The sequence below is a fragment of the Harmonia axyridis genome, chromosome 2 (assembly GCF_914767665.1).
Source record: "Harmonia axyridis chromosome 2, icHarAxyr1.1, whole genome shotgun sequence".
In the NCBI taxonomy this organism is placed as follows: Eukaryota; Metazoa; Arthropoda; class Insecta; order Coleoptera; family Coccinellidae; genus Harmonia; species Harmonia axyridis.
In genome coordinates this window covers 3,350,544-3,374,216 of record NC_059502.1, presented here as the reverse complement: position 1 = coordinate 3,374,216, position 23,673 = coordinate 3,350,544, and the positions used below count along the sequence as shown (strand labels likewise).

Genomic DNA, 23,673 nt, shown 5'->3' with positions numbered 1-23,673 from the left:
TCATTTATGATTATCGATTTGTTTCCATCAATTCCAACAATAATTCTTAGATTTTCGTCAAAACCGAATAGCAAATGATAATATCCCAAAGAATACTATTTATAAGTAACCTTGCTAAAAAAAAAAAGCACTGCATTGGCATATTGGCAACTTTAGCGTCGGCGCCTCTGTCTTTTAGAGGTTAGCATTCATAAATTTATTCCTACGATTTCAATTCCTCGAAAGTTTTTCCTCTGTAGATAATTTGACAAATAAATTACTATGTGCGTTTAATTGTGCAAATTTAGGCCTTTTTCGTTGGTTGTCCTAGAATAACAACATTCAAAATTTGTCATTATTGTGAAACGCCTAACTAACTTCGATTTGAGTGGAATTTGGCAATATGTAATATAAAAGTTTGATCTTTTTTCCGTGGTTGATATTTAAATAGGTGAGTTTATAACAATTCTTAGAATATGATAACATATTGTTTAGATACGTGTTATTTTCGTTCTAGATGTATTTATCGAATTCATTTCTTATGTATACTTCTTACAATTGAATCCTAACTTTTAAAACTTTTTCGCATAATTTAACGGTAATAATGAGATCGATGCGCAACAATTGACAATAAGGGCATCGAAAAATATGACAATTTTTCAATATTTATTTATAAAATTATTCAAAAGAAATGTCATAAATGTATGTCAACAACAAATGAGAATTGTTGTTCTGTACATCCCCTTTTTCTTGCTTACATCTCCAAATGGACAGAATGATAATAATGGATATCTGCACGATACATATATTTGATCCAAATTAAGAATCATTTAAACGGGACGTTGAAAATGGAATGACCTTGACTTACGAATAACCATGACTGATGGTGTAATTGGAATTGGTCAAATGAATGAATACCTGGAAAAGCCACGTCACATTTGAATGGATTGTTATCATCATAAGTAATTGCACAATTGTCACGATTTTTCAAATTGACCAAAATCTTCATGTTAAATTATTATTTCGACCAAAATTATTAATTTTATACTCGCCTGTTAATAATTTTGCAAAATGTTCATCATATCTCTCATACAATATTTTCAAAACTTCCTTCCACATTTCTATTTATGAAATCTAATCAGTTGAATGCGTTTCGAATTTTCAATTATATTGAATCATTACATCCTATCTGAAATACCTAATGATACATGAAAAAAATGAAACACTTTTGTCTTTACTTCCAATTACATTTTATTTCAAATGTTAATGAAAAGATCCATGTGTTTTATAAGAATGACTCTAGAATTCATACATTTTTAAATTAATTTTTAACATTTGCTTCACTTCTAGTGATTGAATTGAAAGATTCATAACAATTGAATCATAAAGGCAAACAGTGTTATTATTTTTCCAATCTAATAGTTTTAGATAAGACTGATTCACACTAGACAAAACAATACGGCGCCAGGTTTTATTGATTACTGCATGCCCTAGTTCTGTTGAAGATTTGTAGTTGGAGGATTGAAATCCTGCTATTCCCAAGCATGTGACCTATTTTTATCACTGCTTCCTGCAAATTACTGGGAAAATATCTCTACTGATAATACTTCCATTTGAGTCATGTTTTATTTCCGACTCATTGATAAAAACAATGTATATACCCACTCAGTTATATCTTAGGATATACAGGATGTCCCGAAACTATGGGACCAAATTGAATCAGAACATTCTCCTTGAAAAATAAATACAACTTTCCTAATATTCCTTTCTTCAAATGTCGTTCATTGCAAAGATACAGGGCGTTGAATATGAAAAATTGAAAGTAATTTTTATTCATTACTTTCAGTTTCCAAAATTGAAAAAAAATCACATTTTTAGTTGCCACCAGTGGCGTACAAGGGCATCGTAAGCCCTCTCCTTCCCTATTTTTTTACGATACTGGTAAAATCATAAAAATGTAATTTTCTTCAAAATGAAGCACCTATTGAACACAATCATTTAATTGAAAAATTTTGGAAACTGTGTGTTATGAATTAATATTACCTTAAATTTTTAACATTCAACACCCTGTATCTCTGCAACGAATAATACTTGAGAAAAAACATAGGGACAACCTGTATAAAAACATTATAATAATAAACTGCTGACTGGATGTAAAATGTTGGAAAGTAGCTGGAAATTCCTGTTTATATGGAAAATGTATCATCAGACAGCCACATTCTACGTCAAGATATGAATATATTCATAATTCAGATGATTGCTGCAGATTAAATGTGCAGAAAAACATCTTTACTAGCTGTGTAGTAGACAGGTGGACACTAGTGCGGTAAATGCAACAGGTAAAAAAGTCTAGAATCTCTTCAATCGTCAATTACACAGGCAAACAAAATGAAAAAAAAATCATGCTTTGGTTACGAGAGAAAAAATATCACTTTGGCCGATGAAGCAATTTGGGAAAGCTTGTTGTTGAATTTTAGATGAAAAAAAATTTCAAAAGAGACTTAATTTCAGATCAAACATGGGTTGCTGGAATAAATTTTGTCTGTTGATGTGGAAAAATTGGAAGTTGCAGTCACGAAAGCCAATTGCATTCCTTATAGAAGTTGCTGTTCCCGTTTTGACTATCGCAGTTTTTGTCCTGTTGAGGAGAGAAGCTCGAAACGTTGATGTACCAGAGAAAGTCTATGATCCATATCCAATAGTAGATCGAGCAGAAGATGTCATGTAAGAAACAATTTGTTTCAGTAAACAACGATTCAATGTGGCCAGAAAAATACAGAGTTGTAATAGCCATACTAACTTTTCCTAATGTTCATAACTTTAAAACCATCCGTGCTAGGACTTTTCAGAGAAAAATATTGCATTCAGTACCAGCAAATATGTTCTTAATTTCATTATATTATGTTTCCGAGAAATAAATCTTTTAAACTTTTTTCACTAGAATTTTTGCCGTGAAATGTTGAAATTTTTTAAGTAAAGAATATTTATGGAGACAATAATTTCAATTCTTTTTTAGCGCTTACTGCCCCAATGACAACAAATTCATCAATGATATTATGTCGGCCTTCCCAAACGCAATTCCATTTGAAAATATCACAAAAATGGAGGATTATCTTACTAATACCAAATTAAGTCCAAATAATATAGGGATACAGTTCGACCAGCATATGTCTCAAGAATTATCGAACAATAAGAATATATCGATAACTTTCAGGTGAGTCACTTCCTCAAAAGTGTGGAAGTTCTAATCACTGTTTAAATCTCTAGAGTTGTCAATAATTACAATTATTGGCATACGGATGAACTTTTTCCCCCATTGGAAATTGGATTTAGCAATAGAGGAGCTTCGGAGAGTGCAGGAGAAAATCCTAGTAAGTTTGGTAAAACTTGTACAATATCAATCTTTGATCACCTTGATTTGTGTTTTCCTCTCCGATGACGATTTGGTTGAATAGGCTTAGAAAAATCGAAAATAATAATGAATAAAATTTAGATAAATACAGGATCTTCCTAAAATGGAGGTACAAAAGAAAATGACAGATTCCTACTCTTTTTTTCTCATAATACCTTCCCTTCATAAGATAGAAAATTATCCAAGGAATCTCTCATTTTCCTTTGTACGTAGAAAGACTTTTGTGCAATAAAAGAGAAAATAATAATACACTCCCCAAAAAAATTAACGCACATTCTGAAAATCTCAATTTTAATGAAAGTTAACTCTAATTGACTTTATAACTTATTTTTTATGTTCTCTCGGAAAGGTTTTGAACGAAACAAGACACAATAAATGGAAGAAAAATTCAGGATTTCGCCGAATCTTATGTGAAAGAAGAGAAATAAACAATTTTCAAAATACTGGAATGCTGATATGTGATTTAATACTTGGTATTTCCACCCCTTGCGTTAATTACAGCTCGGCAACGACGGTTCATACTCAAAATGAGTGATCTTAAAATGTTCTGATCTAATCCTTTCCAGATTTCTCTGAGTTGGATTCCTAAGTCATTAAGAGTAGCTGGATGATTTTCTGAACTTCTCAGCCTTCTATTGAGGTTGTCCCAAACCTGCTTAATCGGATTGAGATCTGGACTTCTTGCTGGCCATTCCATTCGAGAGACTTAAGCCTCTTCAAGGTACTCCTGAACGATGCGCGCACGATGGGGTTTGGCATTATCGTCCATAAAAATGAAATTTTCACCAATGTATGAGGCAAATGGCACTACATGCTCTTCAAGAATGTTCCTTATATACTTATCAGCATTCATAGCTCCATTATCAACGACCACTAGGTCTGTGCGAGCAGTCAAAGATATTCCACCCCATACCATAATCGATCCTCCCCCGAAACCAGTAGTATTCAGGAAATTGCACTGAGCATATCTTTCATGTGGACTTCTGTATACAAGGGAACGTCGATCACAATGGTAGAGGCAGAATCTAGACTCATCTGTGAAGAGAACTCTTTCCCAATCAGCCTCTTCCCAATGGATATGCTCTCTTGCAAAATCCAAACGCGCCCTTCGATGGGCTGGGGTAAGAGCTGGGCCTCTTGCCGCGACACGAGGCCTTAAATCATATTCTCTGAGGCGATTTCTTATTGTCTGAGTGCTAATTTGCACCCCATGAGTTTGCTCAACCTGATTTTGAAGGAGGCGAGCGGTTGGTTGCAAACCGTTGTTTCAACGAAGAAACTCTCAAGTAACGTTCTTGAATGGCAGTTGTTACCCGTGGTCTACCCTGTCTTGGTCTTCGGACATTCATACCTGTCTCCCTGAATCGCTGCAACATTCTGAACACACTTGTATGGGAAACTCCAAACCTTTCTGCAATTCTTGTATGTCCACCCTTCTTCTCGCAAAACTACCGCTTGGTCACATTCCTCTTGGGTCAAATTGCGTGTTTCGCGTTGCATAGCGATCGAGTGTGAAAATCAAACGAAAGAAAAACTATTGATCACTAGAATTGATCGAGAACAACTGAATTCAGAATGGAGCCAATACATTCAAAATCTGATAATCTCATCTTTTTTTATTCCTGCTGGGAAAAAACATCTGTATTGAAGAAAAACGTTGAAAGTGGATAACATATGCATGCATAATTCTGATAAAAATAATTATCATTGAGAACACCTTCAGTTGTAGAATAAATTTGAGATTTCCATAATGTGCGTTAATTTTTTTGCGCAGTGTAGTAAAATAGGCTGTTTCACAAAAAAATGTGTTAGTAAATATGCAAATAAAAAGCACTAAAACCTTCCCTATAGAAATCCATTGAAAATAAGCACATATTATATTTTCAGATTATGGTACCTTCTTTGCTTCTACTATGTACAGTCTAACAGAACGGATTCTGCAAGTTTCGAAAAGTTCGTTTCGATTGCCAAAAATGTTCATTCAAAGGTTTCCTTATCCTTCGTACATAAATGATTTTTTCCTGGAAATGATGAATAAAGCCTCTCTATTCGGATATTTATTCATGACGGCTTTCATATACACTCACACCAACCTAGTCAAGTCTGTAACTTACGAAAAGGAGAAACAACTTAAAGTGAGTATGGTGACCTTGCAATTTATCTCGTAATAATTGACATTATATCAGGAATCAATGAAAATAATGGGATTACCCACTTGGCTTCACTGGACAGCGTGGTTCTGCAAATCCATCGTTCCATATTTGATCATCACTATTTTTCTGGTAATCATGATGAAATACGAAACTCGGTATGGTCCAACATTACTCTATGCCGACTGCTGTTTGCTTTTTGTATTTTTTATTCTTTTCTTGTCGGCCATGATAACGTATTCCTTCGCATTGAGTGTGTTCTTCACTAAAGGTCAGTACAATTACCCTTATGCAGGAACATTCACAAAAGGTTCTTTCTGAAGAAGAACTAATGGAATTGCATTCTAAAAATTGGCATGTGATCTTTTTTCGGTCCAACCTTAAAACCTATCCACCTACAGCCAACAGCCCCAAAAATGTCACTGATCATTTCGAGCAGAGAGACAAAAAGGAAAACAATAGGGGTCCCAACGTAGATCCCTGACGAACACCAATATACCTCGATGAACATTCTTAATTTTGGCTATCATTTTTCTGTTTGATACGTAGTTATTTGGCTACTTCAAAGTCACCAATAGCTAAAAGTTTTCTGGCTGTACAACTTCAACATCACTGCCAATATCAATTTTGTTCTTCAGAAACCGAATCTTTCGTGAATGATCCTGTACAAATGCAAATAATGCAGGATAAGACTGAACTTGTTTTTTCTTGCAGCAAACAGGGCCTCTGCTTTGGCAGGAACAATATGGGTGCTCACTTTAATCCCTTATATAATGACACGTGGGGAAAATCAAAGCAAGAATGTCAAATATCTTTCAGCTTTGAGTGTGACCAGTGCTATGGCACACGGATTTGATAAAATCGTTTTAAACGAAGCATCGATGGAAGGTGAGGATTCTCTCAGTCTATTTATTTCAGCAAAGGTATGACGTCACGGATGCCAACTGTATTTACTTTGAAAACGAACAGAAAACCCAAGCAATTTCCAAAGTTAGTGCTGTCAATTTTTCGCTAGGTTGTCGATGTACAAGATGTCCCAAATTCAATGCTCACTGAAAGTATCTCGAGAACTGTGAGACTTACTGTAGTTATTATATTAGTACGCAGTGAAAGCGCGCTTGGCCCATAACCTGTAGTTATTATATTAGTACGCAGTTTAAGGAGTGATGAACTGAACGCAATATTTCATTCTAGCAATGTCAATGTTACATAAGGTAACTAGAATAATCAATAGCAGCAATGTATTTATAAGCAGATCATAGATATCTTGATTCGTTCCCGAGTTACAGGATGTTTCTGGAAAATTGCTGTTTCAAATATTTTGCTATATCTTTGTTTCTGTTTGTGATATTTGAAAAGTTCTAAAACATTTGTTTCTTATAGTCTTATAGTTCTCGAGATATAGCATCGAAATTGTAACACCCCTGAACTTATTCTGATTGTGCGTAATTGTTTCATTCATTTTGATTCGTGCTTTACTCATATTTATCAGCATTTTTATAAAATATTGATTACATAAGAATAAATCATCAATGTTTTGAGTTCTGAAAATGTGACAATATTTTCCAGTTTCCTTTGATAGCTGACGTTAGACCATTACTAAAATAACTCAATTATACCTATTGTTTATTGTAAGATATATTTTGACAAAGAGCCTTATTTCCTAGATTTTCTTATCCATTGAAATGATTATTTGTTCAAGGTGTGAAGTGGGGCAATCTATTCAAGACAGATATACATAATAGCATTACATTTGGAGGGATCCTCTTAATGTTAATAATAGATCTGGTTTTATACATGTTGATCGCCCTTTATATTGAGGCTATTTATCCCGGAGAATTTGGAGTGCCCCAAAAATGGTATTTTTTCCTGACACCTGAATTTTGGAGTAGAAGAAGTTCTGATCAAGGTAAACTATTCATTACATTCTATTTCACATATAAAGGGTGCTTTTTTTAGAGCTATAGAACTTTAAATTGCAATAAAACAACGATGGATTATTCGATTGACATGAATTTTATTTATCCGCAAGATAATCTTGTGGCATTACATTTTAAATATGATTTCTGACATATGACCAACACCGGCAGGCTCGGATGTAGTCCAATCTGGACGTCCAATTTTCGATGACTTTTTCCAACATTTGTGGACGTATATCGGCAATAACACGGCGAATGTTGTCTTCCAAATGGTCAAGGGTTTATGGCTTATCCACATAGACCAATGACTTTACATAGTCCCACAGAAAGTAGTCTAGCGGTGTTAAATCACAAGATCTTGGAGGCAAATCCACAGGTCCAAAACGTGAAATTAGGCGGTCACCAAACGTGTCTTTCAAAAAACCGATTGTGGCACGAGCTGTGTGACATGTTGCGCCGTCTTGTTGGAACCACAGCTCCTGGACGTCATGGTTGTTCAATTCAGGAATGAAAAAGTTAGTAATCATGGCTCTATACCGATCACCATTGACTGTAACGTTCTGGCCATCATCGTTTTTGAAAAAGTACGGACCAATGATTCCACCAGCCCATTAAGCGCACCAAACAGTCAGTTTTTCTGGATGTAACGGTGTTTCGAAATACACTTGAGCATTAGATTCACTCCAAATGCGGAAGTTTTGTTTGTTGACGTAGCCATTCAACCAGAAGTGCGCTTCATCGCTAAACAAAAGTGCGCGATACGTATTCCGCACAGAACCATTATTTTCGAAATAAAATTGCACTATTTGCAAGCGTCATTCAGGCGTGAGTCTATTCATGATGAATTGCTAAACCAAACTGAGAATAAATCACTTGACAGCTGTTGAATCGGTCGCCATCTTGAACAGTAATGCCAACTTAAAGTTATATACCTCGAAAAAAAATACCCTATAGTTAACAATGATGACATTTTTAAGACGAAAAGGATTTCAATAATCCCTTTGAATTAGCTGAAGGTTACCTTCACCTAACCTAACCTATATTCTGCTAGCCGGATATTCTTATGTGGAAATTTGTAAAAAATCAGGTATTTCAATGTTTCAGACGAACTTCTTCTCGATTGCAATGACAGCGAATTCTTTGACGACGATCCAACCGAACTGAATGTCGGTATAAGCATAAGAAGACTGGGAAAAACTTTCGGTGCCAACGAAGCGGTCAAGGAGGTGTCCTTGAACATCTACGAAGACCAAATAACAGTCCTTCTCGGTCACAACGGAGCTGGTAAAACTACAACCATGTCCATGCTTACTGGTATGATTCCACCAACTAAGGGTACTGCCGTCGTGAATGGTTACGACGTTAGGACCCAGATAATGGCTGTTAGAGACAGCATGGGTGTGTGTCCCCAACATAACGTTCTCTTCGATGATCTTACTGTACGGGAACACCTCATATTCTTCAGTAGACTGAAAGGGTGCTCGGGGGCTGGAGTGGAAGAGGAAGTGAAGAAATTCCTCAGTTTACTTTCGTTGGAGGATAAGGTTGGTATTATGAAAATGGTGAATCACTGATAAATGAGAAATAAAAACATTAATATCGACATATAACAGGCCAAGTGAAAAGTCCCCGGTGTACCATAGTAAAACACATTTTTTTGGCAAAATTTGGTTTTATTATTCAACAAAGTTGCCTTCGAGGGCGATACAGCGATTATAGCGATCTTCCAACTTTTCGATACCACTTTTGTTGTACGATTTGTCTTTCGCTTCGAAATAGGCCTCAGTTTCGGCGATTACTTCTTCCTTGGCGCTAAATTTCTTTCCAGCGAGAATTTTTTTGAGGTCTGAGAACAGGAAAAAGTCGCTGGGGGCCAGATCTGGCGAATACGGTGGATGCAGAACCAATTCGAAGCCCAATTCATGCAATTTTGCCATTGTTTTCATTGACTTGTGACACGGCGCATTGTCTTGATGAAACAGAACCTTTTTTTTCTTCAAATGGGGCCGTTTTTTAACGATTTCATCCTTTAAACGATCCAATAACGCTATATAATAATCGCTGTTGATGGTCTGGCTCTTTTGGAGGTAATCAATGAATATTAAACCTTGCGCATTCCAGCATGCTGATGCAATAACCTTGCCAGCTGACTGTTGTGTTTTTTCTCGCTTTGGATTCGGTTCATCGTGTGCAGTCCACTCAGCTGACAGTCGATTGGACTCCGGAGTGAAATGATGGAGCCATGTTTCATCCATTGTCACATATCGACGCAAAAATTCAGGTTTATTGCACTTAAACAGCTTCAAACACTGCTCGGAATCATTAGCACATTGTTGTTTTTGATCGATTGTGAGCTCTTGTGGCACCTATTTTGCACACAGCTTTCTCATGTACAAATATTCGTGAATGATATGATGTACACGTTTAGATGATATCTTCACAATGTCTGCTTTCTCGATCAACTTCACTTTACGGTCATTCAAAATTATTTTGTGAACTTTCTTGATTTTTTCGTCGGTTACAGCCTCTTTTGGGCGTCCACTGCGTTCGCCTTCTTCGGTGCTCAATTCACCATGTTTAAACTCAGCATACCAATCAATGATGGTTGATTTTCCTGGTGCAGACCCGGGAAACTCTTCATCAAGCCAAGATTTTGCTTCAACTGTATTTTTTCCCTTCAAAGAGCAATATTTTATCAGCACACGAAATTCTTTTTTTCCATCTATTTTTCAAATAACGAAAGTAGCTATACTCACAACGCAATATCTCGCAAACTAATGGTCAGACTGCTGTCAAATTTTGACACGTGTCGTTTGAAGGTTGGTACTAACTAAAAACCATATGGATTCAATACTTGCACCGCCATTTGTGCATCAGACCGGGGACTTCTCAATTGGCCTAATACATTCTGTCGAAATTAGGAGGACTGAGAACATCTCAACAATCTCAAGATAGTTGTTCAGAAATGATGAAATGGATATTAATATCAAAACTAATGAGGAGCAAAGATGAAACATATATTTTTGTGTTAAAACAGAGGAATTAAAAGAAATTAAAATTCCTCATTTTTGTACCTACTTCTCTAGCAAATTTGGATATCGACAGAGTTTATTCGTTCTCTTTTTGTAGGAAAACTACAAATCATCTCAATTATCAGGGGGAATGAAGAGAAAGTTGTGCGTAGGCATTGCTCTTTGCGGAAACTCCAAAGTTATAATACTCGATGAACCCACCGCTGGAATGGATCCATCAGCTAGAAGATTCATTTGGGAATTTTTACAAAAACAAAAGAAAGGTAGTGTAACTAATCCATTCAATCGTTACTATTTTAATTTATCGATACAATTTAGACGCATATAAAGGGTGTTTCAAGAAAAGGCGTCCCCGTTACTAGTATTGATTAAATGTTCAATATTCCTTCCTTCCATTCCTAAACCATAATAGTGTCTTTGTTGGGCTTTTTTTTTCATTCTGTAATTTCAGGTAGGACAATTCTTCTTACGACTCATTTTATGGATGAAGCCGATCTACTGGGAGATAGAATTGCCATAATGTCTGGTGGTGTTATAGAATGTTGTGGTACCAGTTTCTTTTTGAAGAAGAAATTCGGTGCAGGTTATCACTTGATCATTGATCAAATGCCAAATTGCAATCCCAACCACATAACAAATATCTTAAGAAAGTACATCCCTAACATTGAGGTTAGCAAATGAGTTATTGTAAGTCCCTCATTACATTAAGCCTTATTCGTGTCAATTTTTGAGCGCGGTTGAAATGCGCATGTCTTCCGGCAAGAAATTCTCCCTATCCTAACCTAAATAAATGTCAAAATACAGGTTGACCAACTTCATTTTTATCTGTTCGAACATAACCCAAATTGGGAAGGATAGTGTCTATAACAGTTATAAGTAATACATCTTGTTATTTAGAAAATAGACACAAAAGAGGCCTAGTGTACAAAAGGGTCGAATATACAGGGTGATTCACCGGGATGGCCTATTAGACGTTTATGGAAAACTAATCATAATTTTGAGCTGAAAATTTAGACATTGGGGTTTGAGACAATGATCTTTCTCCCTAAAATATTTTTAGATCTCTACAACTTCCGGTTATACCGGAAACAGACTACTACTTCCTTATTTCAAATGGCAAACCCAGTATATTATTGCATCATTAGATAGCTTTTTTGATGGCAATTTCGGCGATATGCCGAATGAGTTATTGGGATTCTTATGAAAAAAAAGGTGGCGATGAAGACTCACATTTTTTTTTAATATTTCAGCAGAAAAAACTTTTTCCAAAAAATTTTTTTCTTTTTCGATTCCGCAAATACGTAGTATTATAAGACTGTTTTCGGCTTAGACCAAAAATGTACAGGGTGTTTATAAGAGGATCATGAACTTGGACAACTCAAATTCATCAAAACTCAAGATTTTCAAATCAGAACCTATATTTTTTATTATATCAGTCGATTCTAAGTACAAAAATAGTGGGGGTTACTTAAGCAAACCCTATACCTAAAATGAATACTTTAAGAGTTATCGAGGAAGAACTTTAAATGAGGAAAAACCGCTATTTATAACTGTGTGGAGTAGTCTGCGATTTCCGAAAAACACAGAAAAAAACTAAAATTCGATGTTTTCATAACTAAATTTGACATATCAAGAATTGTAATGAATTATTCGTAATTGAAAAATGTATTGGTTTATGGATTTCTCAACAATCCCAACGAAAAATTAATCAAAATTCATGAAATGTAAAATTTAGTTATACAAACATCGAATTTTAGTTTCTTTCCATGTTTTCCGGAAGTAACAGACAGTTATTAACACAGATATAAATAGCTGTTTTTCCTCATTTGAAGTTCTTCCCCGATAACTCTTGAAATATTCATTTTAGGTATTATAGGGTTTGCTTAAGTAACTCCCACTATTTTTGGACGTAGGTTCGACTGAAATAATAAAAAATATAGGTTCTAATTTGAAAATCTTGAGTTTTGATGAATTTCAGTTGTCCAAGTTCATGATCCTCTCATAAACACCCTGTAAATTTTTGGTCCAAGCCGAAAACAGTCTTATAAATACTACGTATTTGCGGAATCGAAAAAGAAAAAAATTTTTTCGAAAAAAGCTTTTTCTGCTGTAATATTCAAAAAAATGTGAGTCCTCATCGCCACTTTTTTTTTCATAAGAATCCCAATAACTCATGAACCGTTGAATTTTCACCCAAGGTAAGGCATATCGTCGAAATTGTCATCAAAAAAGCTATCTAATGATGCAATAATATACTGGGTGTGCCATTTGAAATAAGGAAGTAGTAGTCTGAAAATATTTTAGGGAGAAAGATCATTGTCTCAAACCCCAATATACAAATTTTCAGCTCAAAATTATGATTAGTTTTCCATGAACGTCTAATAGGCCATCCCGGTGAATCACCCTGTATAATAATAAGGTATTCATTAAATAAATAAAAATTCTCTTCCAATACTTTCAGATCGAAACGAATGCTGGCACCGAGTTGACCTATCTTCTACCTGAAAATTATTCATCCAAATTCACGCATCTTTTAACCGAGATAGAAAATAATACAGAGGAACTAGGCATAAGAAGTTTCGGCATATCTTTGACGGACCTGGAAGAAGTCTTCATGAAGTAGGTATTCTATAGTTGGGCTTATTGGAAATTTTTTCATTCGTTTTTTCATTTTTAGAGTTGGAAAAAGTAAAACTGGTAAAGCTCTGCCTAAAAGTAGAGGGAATGGGAGCAGTCAAGGCGATACCAACTCGACAAACGGTAAGAAAACCTATAAGGAAAAAAAATAATAAAAAATACACTGAGCAAAAAAATTAACGCACATTATGGAAATCTCAAATTTATTCTACAACTGAAGGTGTTCTCAATGATAATTATTTTTATCAGAATTATGCATGCATATGTTATCCACTTTCAACGTTTTTCTTCAATACAGATGTTTTTTCCCAGCAGGAATAAAAAAAGATGAGATTATCAGATTTTGAATGTATTGGCTCCATTCTGAAATCAGTTGTTCTCGATCAATTCTAGTGATCAATACTTTTTCTTTCGTTTGATTTTCACACTCGATCGCTATGCAACGCAAAACACGCAATTTGACCCAAGAGGAATGTGCCCAAGCGGTAGTTTTGCGAGAAGAAGGTTGGACATACACAAGAATTGCAGAAAGGTTTGGAGTTTCCCATACAAGTGTGTCCAGTATGTTGCAGCGATTCAGGGAGACAGGTATGAATGTCCGAAGACCAGGACAGGTTTGCAACGCTCGCCTCCTTCAAAATCAGCTTGGGCAAACTCATGGGGTGCAAATTAGCACTCAGACAATAAGAAATCGCCTCAGAGAATATGATTTAAGGCCTCGTGTCGCGGCAAGAGGTCCAGCTCTTACCCCAGCCCATCGAAGGGCGCGTTTGGATTTTGCAAGAGAGCATATCCATTGGGAAGAGGCTGATTGGGAAAGAGTTCTCTTCACAGATGAGTCTAGATTCTGCCTCTACCATTTTGATCGACGTTCCCTTGTATACAGACGTCCACATGAAAGATATGCTCAGTGCACTCTTTCCCGATCAGCCTCTTCCCAATGGATAAACTCATAATGTGCGTTAATTTTTTTGCGCAGTGTATATTCAAGTCAAAATATCTAAGTTGAACGGTACAAAAACTATGGAATTTTTTTTAGCAGATCTATCTATCTATTCTATTTCAGTGACTATTGGTATCAACAACAAAGAGATCGGCGCAGCTTTGTACTTGAACCAATGTATTGCAATAGCGATGAAAAAACTGATATCGACCAAAAGAACTTGGGGAATGGAATTGTTGAAAATAGCCCTTCCCATAGCTTTTCTAATTTTTGCATTCAGTATCGACCTATCAGGATTTACGAGAGCAATCTACAAGCAGAGACGCTTCGATCTGAATCAATATGATCATCCCATCACTATGGTCGAAAGCAACGGAAATCTGCAAGAACCTTATATTAATATGTTAACGAATATGAGGCAGAAGTTGGAAGAAACTGAAGATATGAATGAAAGACTGCTTAGCTTGGTAAGACAAAACATTAGTATTGATTTTGGGGAACTTTCTAATTCATAATATGCATTATAGTGGGCGTTTTTCAGCTCTTTAAGAAGTTTCACTGGTTGTTGACTATAGTTTGACAGTTGAGAATGTCAAACTGTGTTGACATTTCTGTTTGGTAAGGTTTTGCAATTCATCATGAATCGTTTGAGGTCAGAACGACGCTTCCAAATTGTGGAAATTAAATTTATTAAAAAAAAATCATTCCAACAATATTTCTGTCTTGTAACGGGTGTTTTTTTCGAGGTATATAACTTTAAGTTGGCATTACTGTTCAAGATGGCGACCGATTTAACAGCTGTCAAGTGATTTATTCTCAGTTTGGTTTGGCAATTCATCATGAATAGACTCACGCCTGAACAACGCTTGCAAATAGTGCAATTTTATTTCGAAAATAATGGTTCTGTGCGGAATACGTATCGCGCACTACGTCCATTAGCGATGAAGCGCACTTCTGGTTGAATGGCTATGTCAACAAAGAAAACAGCCGCATTTGGAGTGAAGCTAATCCTCAAGTGTATGTCGAAACACCGTTACATCCAGAAAAACTGACTGTTTGGTGCGCTTTATGGGCTGGTGGAATCATTGGTCCATACTTCTTAAACGATGATGGCCAGAACGTTACAGTTAATGGTGATCGGTATAGAGCCATGATTACTAAATTTTTCATTCCTGAATTGAACAACCATGATGTCCAGGAGCTGTGGTTCCAACAAGACGGCGCAACATGTCACACAGCTCGTGCCACAATCGATTTATTGAAAGACACGTTTGGTGACCGCCTAATTTCACGTTTTGGACCTGTGAATTGGCCTCCAAGATCTTGTGATTTAACACCGCTAGACTACTTTCTGTGGGGCTATGTAAAGTCATTGGTCTATGCGGATAAGCCACAAACCCTTGACCATTTGGAAGACAACATTCGCCGTGTTATTGCCGATATACGGCCACAAATGTTGGAAAAAGTCATCGAAAATTGGACGTCCAGATTGGACTACATCCGAGCGAGCCGGTCATATGCCAGAAATCATATTTAAAATGTAATGCCACAAGATTATCTTGCGGATAAATAAAATTCATGCCAATAGAATAATCCATCGTTGTTTTATTGCAATTTAAAGTTCTATAGCTCTAAAAAAAACACCCTTTACTATCATTTAAAGTTCTCAAGCTCCTGAAAAAACGCCCACCGCTCAAAATGTTGAAATTATGACATTCTTGTCCTTATTCATTTGAGTGTAATATCTATTCTAACATTTTTTTCAGACGAAAAAATCACCTTATCTTGTTAGATACAAATACATTGTTGGAGCATCTTTCAAAGACGATGCCGAGTATGCTTGGTTCAATGGAGAACCTTATCATTCTGTTCCTCTTTCACTTCAATTATTACTACAGCTGAATTATAAGAAGTTTCTAGGGGAAGATTACAATATTAATTTCGTCAATTATCCTTTGCCCAAGAACGCTAGTGATGATGTAAGTGATTAAATTTGAAGCTAACCAGAAAATTAGAACATTAAGATTCACTTATCTAAGTGAATCACCCTGTATTTTCAGCGAAGGATTGATTATGTCATTTTTTTCAGGACGTGATAGGTATTGAAATTATTTTAGGCAGTTTCGAACTGTTGACATTTTCCCTTGCCATAGCATACGTTGGATGTTTCTACATTCTTTTCAACGTCAAAGAAAGAGTGTCACAAGCGAAACACTTACAGTTTGTATCTGGTGTCGACATCTTTGTTTTCCGCATCATGTCATTTGTTTGTGACATGTTGACGTACCTTCTCCCAGTTGTGGCGATCCTAGTTGTGGTAGCTATTTTCAAACCAGGTTTATCTACAAGTGAAGATCTATGTGAGTTTTTCATCGGAATCAAAAAATATTAGGTTGTTTTCAAATAAATTGGAGTGACCAAGTGAATCACCCTGTACCTAAGATTATTCTTTTTTTGTTATTATTATATTTAAATTGTTTTTAGGTGTTTTGGCTTCACTCCTAATATGTTTTGGTGTAGCTGTACTGCCTCTCACGTATCTCTTCTCTTACTTTTTCACCATTCCTTCCACCGGATATTCAAGAATGTTCTTCTTGAGTTTCATAACAGGTAATTTTCAATATAATAATGGGTGTTTTTTTTTCGAGGTATATAACTTTAAGTTGGCATTACTGTTCAAGATGGCGACCGATTTAACAGCTGTCAAGTGATTTAATCTCAGTTTGGTTTGGCAATTCATCATGAATAGACTCACGCCTGAACAACGCTTGCAAATCGTCCATCAGAGCAGTTAATTCGATTATCCATGGAACGTTTTCGCACCACGTTTACTCTTATACATAACTCGCATTCCCAGAGACGCCGTACGGTGCATACAGAAGAAGCTATTGCTGCTGTAGAGCGTAGCATTGAGGAAGACCCGAATGAGTCTATCCGCCATCAAGCACAGGAATTGGATCTGTGTCCATCCACTTTATGGAAGATTTTGCGGAAGGATCTTGGTTTGCGTGCTTACAAAATCCAACTTGTGCAAGAAGTGAAGCCAAACGATCATCAAGTAAGGCGTAGATTCGTCGAATGGGCCCAAAATGAGATTGCCGTTCCCGATTTTCATAAGCGAATTTTGTTTAGCGATGAAGCGCACTTCTGGTTGAATGGCTACGTAAACAAACAAAACTGCCGCATTTGGAGTGAAGCTAATCCTCAAGTGTATGTCGAAACACCGTTACATCCAGAAAAACTGACTGTTTGGTGCGCTTTATGGGCTGGTGGAATCATTGGTCCGTACTTCTTCAAAAACGATTATGGCCAGAATGTTACAGTCAATGGTGATCGGTATAGAGCCATGATTACTAACTTTTTCATTCCTGAATTGAACAACCATGATGTCCAGAAGCTGTGGTTCCAACAAGACGGTGCAACATGTCACACAGCTCGTGCCACAATCGATTTATTGAAAGACACGTTTGGTGACCGCCTAATTTCACGTTTTGGACCTGTGAATTGGCCTCCAAGATCTTGTGATTTAACAACGCTAGACTACTTTCTGTGGGGCTATGTAAAGTCATTGGTCTATGCGGATAAGCCACAAACTCTTGACCATTTGGAAGGCAATATTCGCCGTGTTATTGCCGATATACGGACACAAATGTTGGAAAAGTCATCGAAATTTGGACGTCCAGATTGCACTACATCCGAGCCAGCCGTGGCAGTCATATGCCAGAAATCATATTTAAAATGTAATGCCACAAGATTATCTTGCGGATAAATAAAATTCATGTCAATCGAATAATCCATCGTTGTTTTATTGCAATTTAAAGTTCTATAGCTCTAAAAAAAAACACCCTTTACAACACAAATGAATAAAATAAAGTAAATCGATACAAATTTCAGGATGTCCATGCTTATGGATCAGTTTGTTAGTGAACCATCTACAATGGAAGTATGCTACTTTGTTCAATTGGATAATGAGATGTTATCCCCATTTCGATTTCATAGAGGGCGTTCAAGTGTTGCTCTCTAGATATACGTGCAAATCCCAAATGAAATTCTGCCTAAAGACTCATTCTCGAGATGAATGCATCTCTGTTTTGGCCACTATTGGCTGCCGTAAGTTTCTCATTGTTTTATATTTATATACAGGGTGAATACTGATGGATTGTACATATTTCATTCAGAGATAGATTGAGCTTAGCTGATTCTAAAAATATTAGGGGTCTTCAACCATTCGTTTGAATTGCACGTCGAGGTTTATGGGGCAGGGACCACTGATGAACCTTGCTAACGATTGCTGGAATGAAACAACGCAATCCTCCAAAAGAGGGCGCCATGAGAATGGGAAATTCTCCTCAATGTTTGTTTTGACTGCACAGCACCAAGAGGGATAGCTTGTAATCGAGCAACCAATACAATACAAAATATTTTATGAAAGTGACAGATTTGATGTCATTTCTATCCATGTAATCTGAAGTCGATGCTGTTATATGAATGCAATGGAAAGAAACACTTCAAATTTTGAATTTCCATTTTCATTTTTCCGTTTTAGGTAGCCAAAACAGTGTGTCGTTTTAACAATATTCAATATCGAATTGTTGATTGTAGAACAAAATCGGGAATATCTCAGTTCCAACCATATTTCATGTTTATATTTCATTATTATATGTTGGTACTCTGAACCTGTCACTGATTTATCTATCATCTGTCAAAATAATGTGCGGTGTTGCCAGAACTATACGCTCTATTAGTGTGACGTCACACACCGCCATTTTTGGTTCTCCTGTCAGTATTCGGAATCCAAATAAATAAATTGTCATTTAAATTAGTACGGTGTCGTTGAAGGAATTGGCTTATTTTCATAAATAAGAGTATTTGAGGAACGATTTCAGTATCAATTGATAGACAGAAGGAACGAGGTTAATAGCAGTAAGTTTGAATCCTCTATCATTCGCCAGATTTTGTAAAAAGCCGTGTTTATTAGTTGAACTTCAAGTTCGAACTTACTGGCATTAATCTCGTGCCTTCTGTCTATCAATTAATAGTAAAATCGTTCCTTAAATAATCTTATTTATCGAAATAAGCCAATTTCTTCAACGACAACGTACTAATTTGAATGATAATTTGTTTGTTTGTATTCCGAACACTGACAGAAGAACTAAATTGGCGGTGTGTGACGTCATCACTAATAGAGCGTATAAAGAGCTCATCATCACGTGACATGCTCGTGATCTGTCAATACTTGCTCAGAGGAGGAGGGATAAAATAAGGTGCGGTGTTGCCAGAATGATTGAATGATCAGTGGAAGTTAAGAATATTACAACGGTTCCAACTTTCGTCGAAAGGAAGCAATTTACGAGTATTTTTATAAATTTTCACAAAATTAGAGTTTTGCAATGATTTAATGTAGGATTTTTTTTACGTTTTGTGTAACGACTAAAAGAATATCATCCCTTTCAGATCCAGATGTCCCCGTCTTCAGTTTAAGCGACGGAGGCGTCGGAATAGACCTATTGATGTTGTTCGCTATATCACTCGTAAGCTTCACTATCTTGTTCTTGATAGATTTCAAAATAGTCACTTACATGACCTATCTCGTTCTGAACATGTTCCAACGGCCGCCCAACAAAACAGAAAACCTGGATCCAGACGTCTTGCAAGAAATCGAATACGTGAACAACCAACCGATTCGCGACCTTCAAACCAACTTCGCGCTGGTGCTCAAAAACCTAACCAAACACTTCTGCCGGCTGACAGCCGTCAACGGTGTCAACTTGGCTGTCAAGAAGTCGGAATGTTTCGGCTTGCTGGGCGTGAACGGAGCCGGAAAGACGACTACGTTCAGGATGATGACCGGCGACGAGATCATCAGTTACGGGGACGGTTGGATCAACGGTTACAGCATCAGGAACCAGATGCAGAAAGCGTACAAGTTCATAGGTTACTGTCCTCAGTTCGACGCGCTGTTGGACAACCTGACCGCCAGGGAAACGTTGAAGATATTCAGTTTGATCAGGGGTATACCGAGGGATGAATGCAATTTTACTGCCGAGAGGTTGGCGCTGGACTTTGACTTTATGGAACACTTGGATAAGGAGGTTTCTCAGCTGAGCGGTGGTAACAAGAGGAAGCTGAGCACTGCTATAGCTCTTATTGGAGATCCACCGGTGATTTTTTTGGATGAGCCGACGACTGGTAAGTTTTGGGGTATCGAATTATTAGAGGTTGGATGGCAGATTTTGGAATACTCTACTGTAATATAGCAATATGTATTGGATGACCCACATTTGTTGTATACCTATACCGCTCAAAGGTTTTGCCCAATGAAAGGAGTTTGTACTCCTTTTTTGGGAAGTGTGTTGGCCTCTTAATTTACTTTAATTCTCGAGTGACCAGGAACCCGGACTAAAAAGACCTTGTTATTTTTTCCTGCTTCGTTAAGTTTTCTTCGGCACTCCAATACCATCTCAGAATACATGATATGTGAGCTCAATACTTTGATTGCAGCCAATCAGAATGTATCGCTATATCATATTTCATATAGTTTCCTACTAGGTTCCCCACATCTTTCTATTGAAAGTATCTTTGCCTGAAACTGGGTTGGACATATGAGGATACTGAATCAACTAGATTCAAACCTCCTCGCAAAACCATCAGATATTATGCCAACCACCTACGATTTTGAAACGGTTATAAATGACCGTCCTAGTGCAATAAGTCTCGTAAATCATCTGGACAAAAAGTCATCTATATGGTTCACAGATGGATCAAAAACGGAGAAGGGCAACGGCATTGGGATATTTGGACCTGAACTGAGGATCTCTAAAGCCCTGGGAAGTGAGCCCTTGATTCTACAGACCAAGATAATGGGTGTTTATGAATGCGCCCAGGAGTGTCTCAAAATGAACCTCAAGGGGGCGCATATCTACATCACCACGGACAGCCAAACCACGCTGAGATCCCTGGAATCGTGTTGTCAGGGGTCTTTGCTGACTTGGGAGTGCCGTAACACCATAAAGCAACTGGCCAGAGGAAATAAGGTGACTCTACTATGGGTACCAGGGCACTGTGGGGTTGAAGGAAATGAAAGAGCGGATGAACTTGCAAAAAGTGCATCAAGGTTAAGACCTGCTGGACCTGAGCCTTTCTGTGGGATAGGAAAAGACCAATACAAAGCTGCGGTCCAGCTATGGGAGTTGAACAGTAGGACAATCCACTGGACTAACACTCCTAGACTTGCTCAGGCAAAGGAATTCGTGAAGATTTCACCTACCTACGCCAAAAAGCTCCTGAAGCTGTCGCGAACAGAGCTTCGGGTGATGGTGGGACTGATGACGGGGCACTGTCGGTACAAACATCATTTGTACCGTATGGGTAAGTCAGCAGACGAGATTTGCAGGCTCTGTGGATCGGAAGCAGAAACAGCCGAACACTTGTTGTGCAAGTGTCCGGAGCTGGCTGGCCTAAGAACCATTCACATGGGTAAGCCGGTCCTGGATACCAGAGAGGTAACAGCCAAGGCCCCTAAGGAGGTTGTCAATTTTATTAACGTCGTTGACGACCTCCCTGGGTTTCTATGAATGAGTAGGGTAGTGAACAAAAGATCTGCATGGTCGCAGTTCCCGGAAGGTTTACCGAACCAAAACGACCCCAGTTCAAATAATAATAATAATCTCTGCCTGAAAGACAGTGGCCTTACGATAGTGAGCATTTGGTGCCAGTCCCGAATAATCCAGCGCCAGTCCCCGTCGTGGTTTTAGAATCATCCTTGTACCATTTAGTGGTATTCTTTTTGAAAACTAGGATTCTGGACCCGCTATTCCCAATCTTTTTTCAGATTTATCATCATAGCGATGCTAATTTTCTAATAAAGAAAATTAACATCGAGCAGTCTTCAACCTCACTCTTATTCAAAGTTCTCTTCATCTGTAGGCATGGACCCTGCGACGAAGCGCCACCTATGGAACAACTTATCCAGGTTACGAGAAAGCGGCAAATGCATCATACTCACCTCCCACAGCATGGAAGAATGCGAGGCCTTGTGCACCAGATTGACAATAATGGTTAACGGCAACTTCCAGTGCCTTGGATCCGTTCAACATCTCAAGAGCAAATTCGCCGAAGGGTACTGCGTAACTCTCAAGATAAGAAAACCGGAAAACAGCAGCGGGTTCGAGCACTCGGACACCACCGCAATAGAGAATTTCATGAAACAGAATTTCCCTGCCTCCGAATTGAGAGAGAAGCACCAGGAGCTATTGACGTATTACATCAAAGACAGGACCATAACGTGGTCTAAGCTTTTCGGTGTGTTGGAGCAGTCCAAGAACCATTTGGACATTGAGGATTATTCTGTCGGGCAGGCTAGCCTAGAACAGGTGAGTTTGAAGACTTAATTACCTAGCCTCCCTAGATTAGCTTTAAAGGGATTCTTCTGCTCTGTGGCCTAATGGTTTATTGTGCCTCGTAAGGAATCCAGTGAGAAGGTGTAGCGTATTCTTGCAAAGAACCAGATGCTTCTTAGATCTTGTCGTGATGAGGATAATTATTGTTGAAACTTCTTTCAGGTTTTCTTATCGTTCACAAAGGAGCAGCAGTCTGATGGTGAAGTAAAAGTAAGATCAGGATGCTGCTATTCATGGTGTTGTTAAACTCGAATAGTTGCAGTATTTCAATAATCCTTAGAATTATCTGTTAAGTTTTGACTAATTGATGTTTCAATATAAAAGAATAACATTTATTTTTTCGAAAAAGCTTGTTAAAATTAGAGCACAATTTATTTTTTTGTACTTATTCGCTGGAAAAAAATGTACTCCAATTGAAAAAATGTGATATACCAATCAAGGAGAACCGTGATTGGTGATGGCAACTTGAGACAAGGATCTTTACTCGTCAAATAAATTTATTTTATCTAATGTGATATATGTATTTTCTTATTATTATTATTATTGTGAGCATTTTTTGCTTGATGTATTCTCCAATATACAAAATTAAAAATATATCTAATATAATGAACATTTTTATCTCACCCTATATAACATATTTCTGGTTACAATTGATTCCAAATCTAACAGATAAATGTAACAAATTCAACTGAACACCAAAAAATAAAATCAATCAATTTTCTTTCAATATTCTTGGACCACCTGAAATCTGTTAGAACCGGCAACATAGGAGGGGACACAAATTTATTCCATGTTTTTTTGATACGAAATATTATCAAAATTGGGGAGGGGACGTTAAACTAAAAATTAACCCAATGTAAGATTGCAAAAAATTTGTCAAGCTATCATTTGCACGTAATAGAAAATAGATTTAAGAACAAGGAGCAGTTGCACAGATAACAGAGTAGACAAAAGGGTAATTACGTTAATTTCACGCCCGCGGGAAAATCGAATCGGTTCGAAATTGACAGTAAAGGATCATTGGGACTACTTCAGATGAAGTTGTTTCTGATATTTACATTTTAATGTCTCCTATTTTGAAGCATTTAAAGACTAATTACAGTGAATTCTATTGAGTTCAATGACTAATAATATAGATTACAATTCAGCTCTCTGTATTAATAACATTGGACCTACTCAAGTAAATACTTATTAGGTCAGAA

General features: G+C 37.1%; 1 protein-coding gene across 3 annotated transcripts; it reads left to right on the top strand.

Annotated features, from left to right (window-relative positions):
* The first annotated feature begins 175 nt into the window (after nucleotides 1–175).
* Nucleotides 176–23,077, top strand: LOC123672650 (phospholipid-transporting ATPase ABCA1-like). Of its 3 annotated transcripts, none has more exons than XM_045606846.1 (21): nucleotides 176–430; nucleotides 2,491–2,703; nucleotides 2,996–3,193; nucleotides 3,247–3,350; nucleotides 5,279–5,526; nucleotides 5,578–5,812; nucleotides 6,256–6,429; nucleotides 7,244–7,450; nucleotides 8,565–9,004; nucleotides 10,590–10,755; nucleotides 10,944–11,161; nucleotides 12,954–13,111; nucleotides 13,170–13,252; nucleotides 14,196–14,539; nucleotides 15,839–16,051; nucleotides 16,162–16,432; nucleotides 16,557–16,682; nucleotides 17,967–18,182; nucleotides 19,527–20,261; nucleotides 21,999–22,444; nucleotides 22,634–23,077. In XM_045606846.1, exons 2-21 carry the CDS (start codon nucleotides 2,498–2,500, stop codon nucleotides 22,715–22,717), a joined length of 4,872 nt encoding a protein of 1,623 aa, XP_045462802.1. In that variant the 5' UTR covers nucleotides 176–430; nucleotides 2,491–2,497; the 3' UTR covers nucleotides 22,718–23,077. The 3 variants fall into 3 exon arrangements, with proteins under 3 accessions (XP_045462802.1, XP_045462801.1, XP_045462803.1); XM_045606845.1 differs by lacking the exon at nucleotides 176–430 and adding an exon at nucleotides 656–941; XM_045606847.1 differs by lacking the exon at nucleotides 176–430 and adding an exon at nucleotides 2,162–2,318.
* Nucleotides 23,078–23,673: the final 596 nt, after the last annotated feature.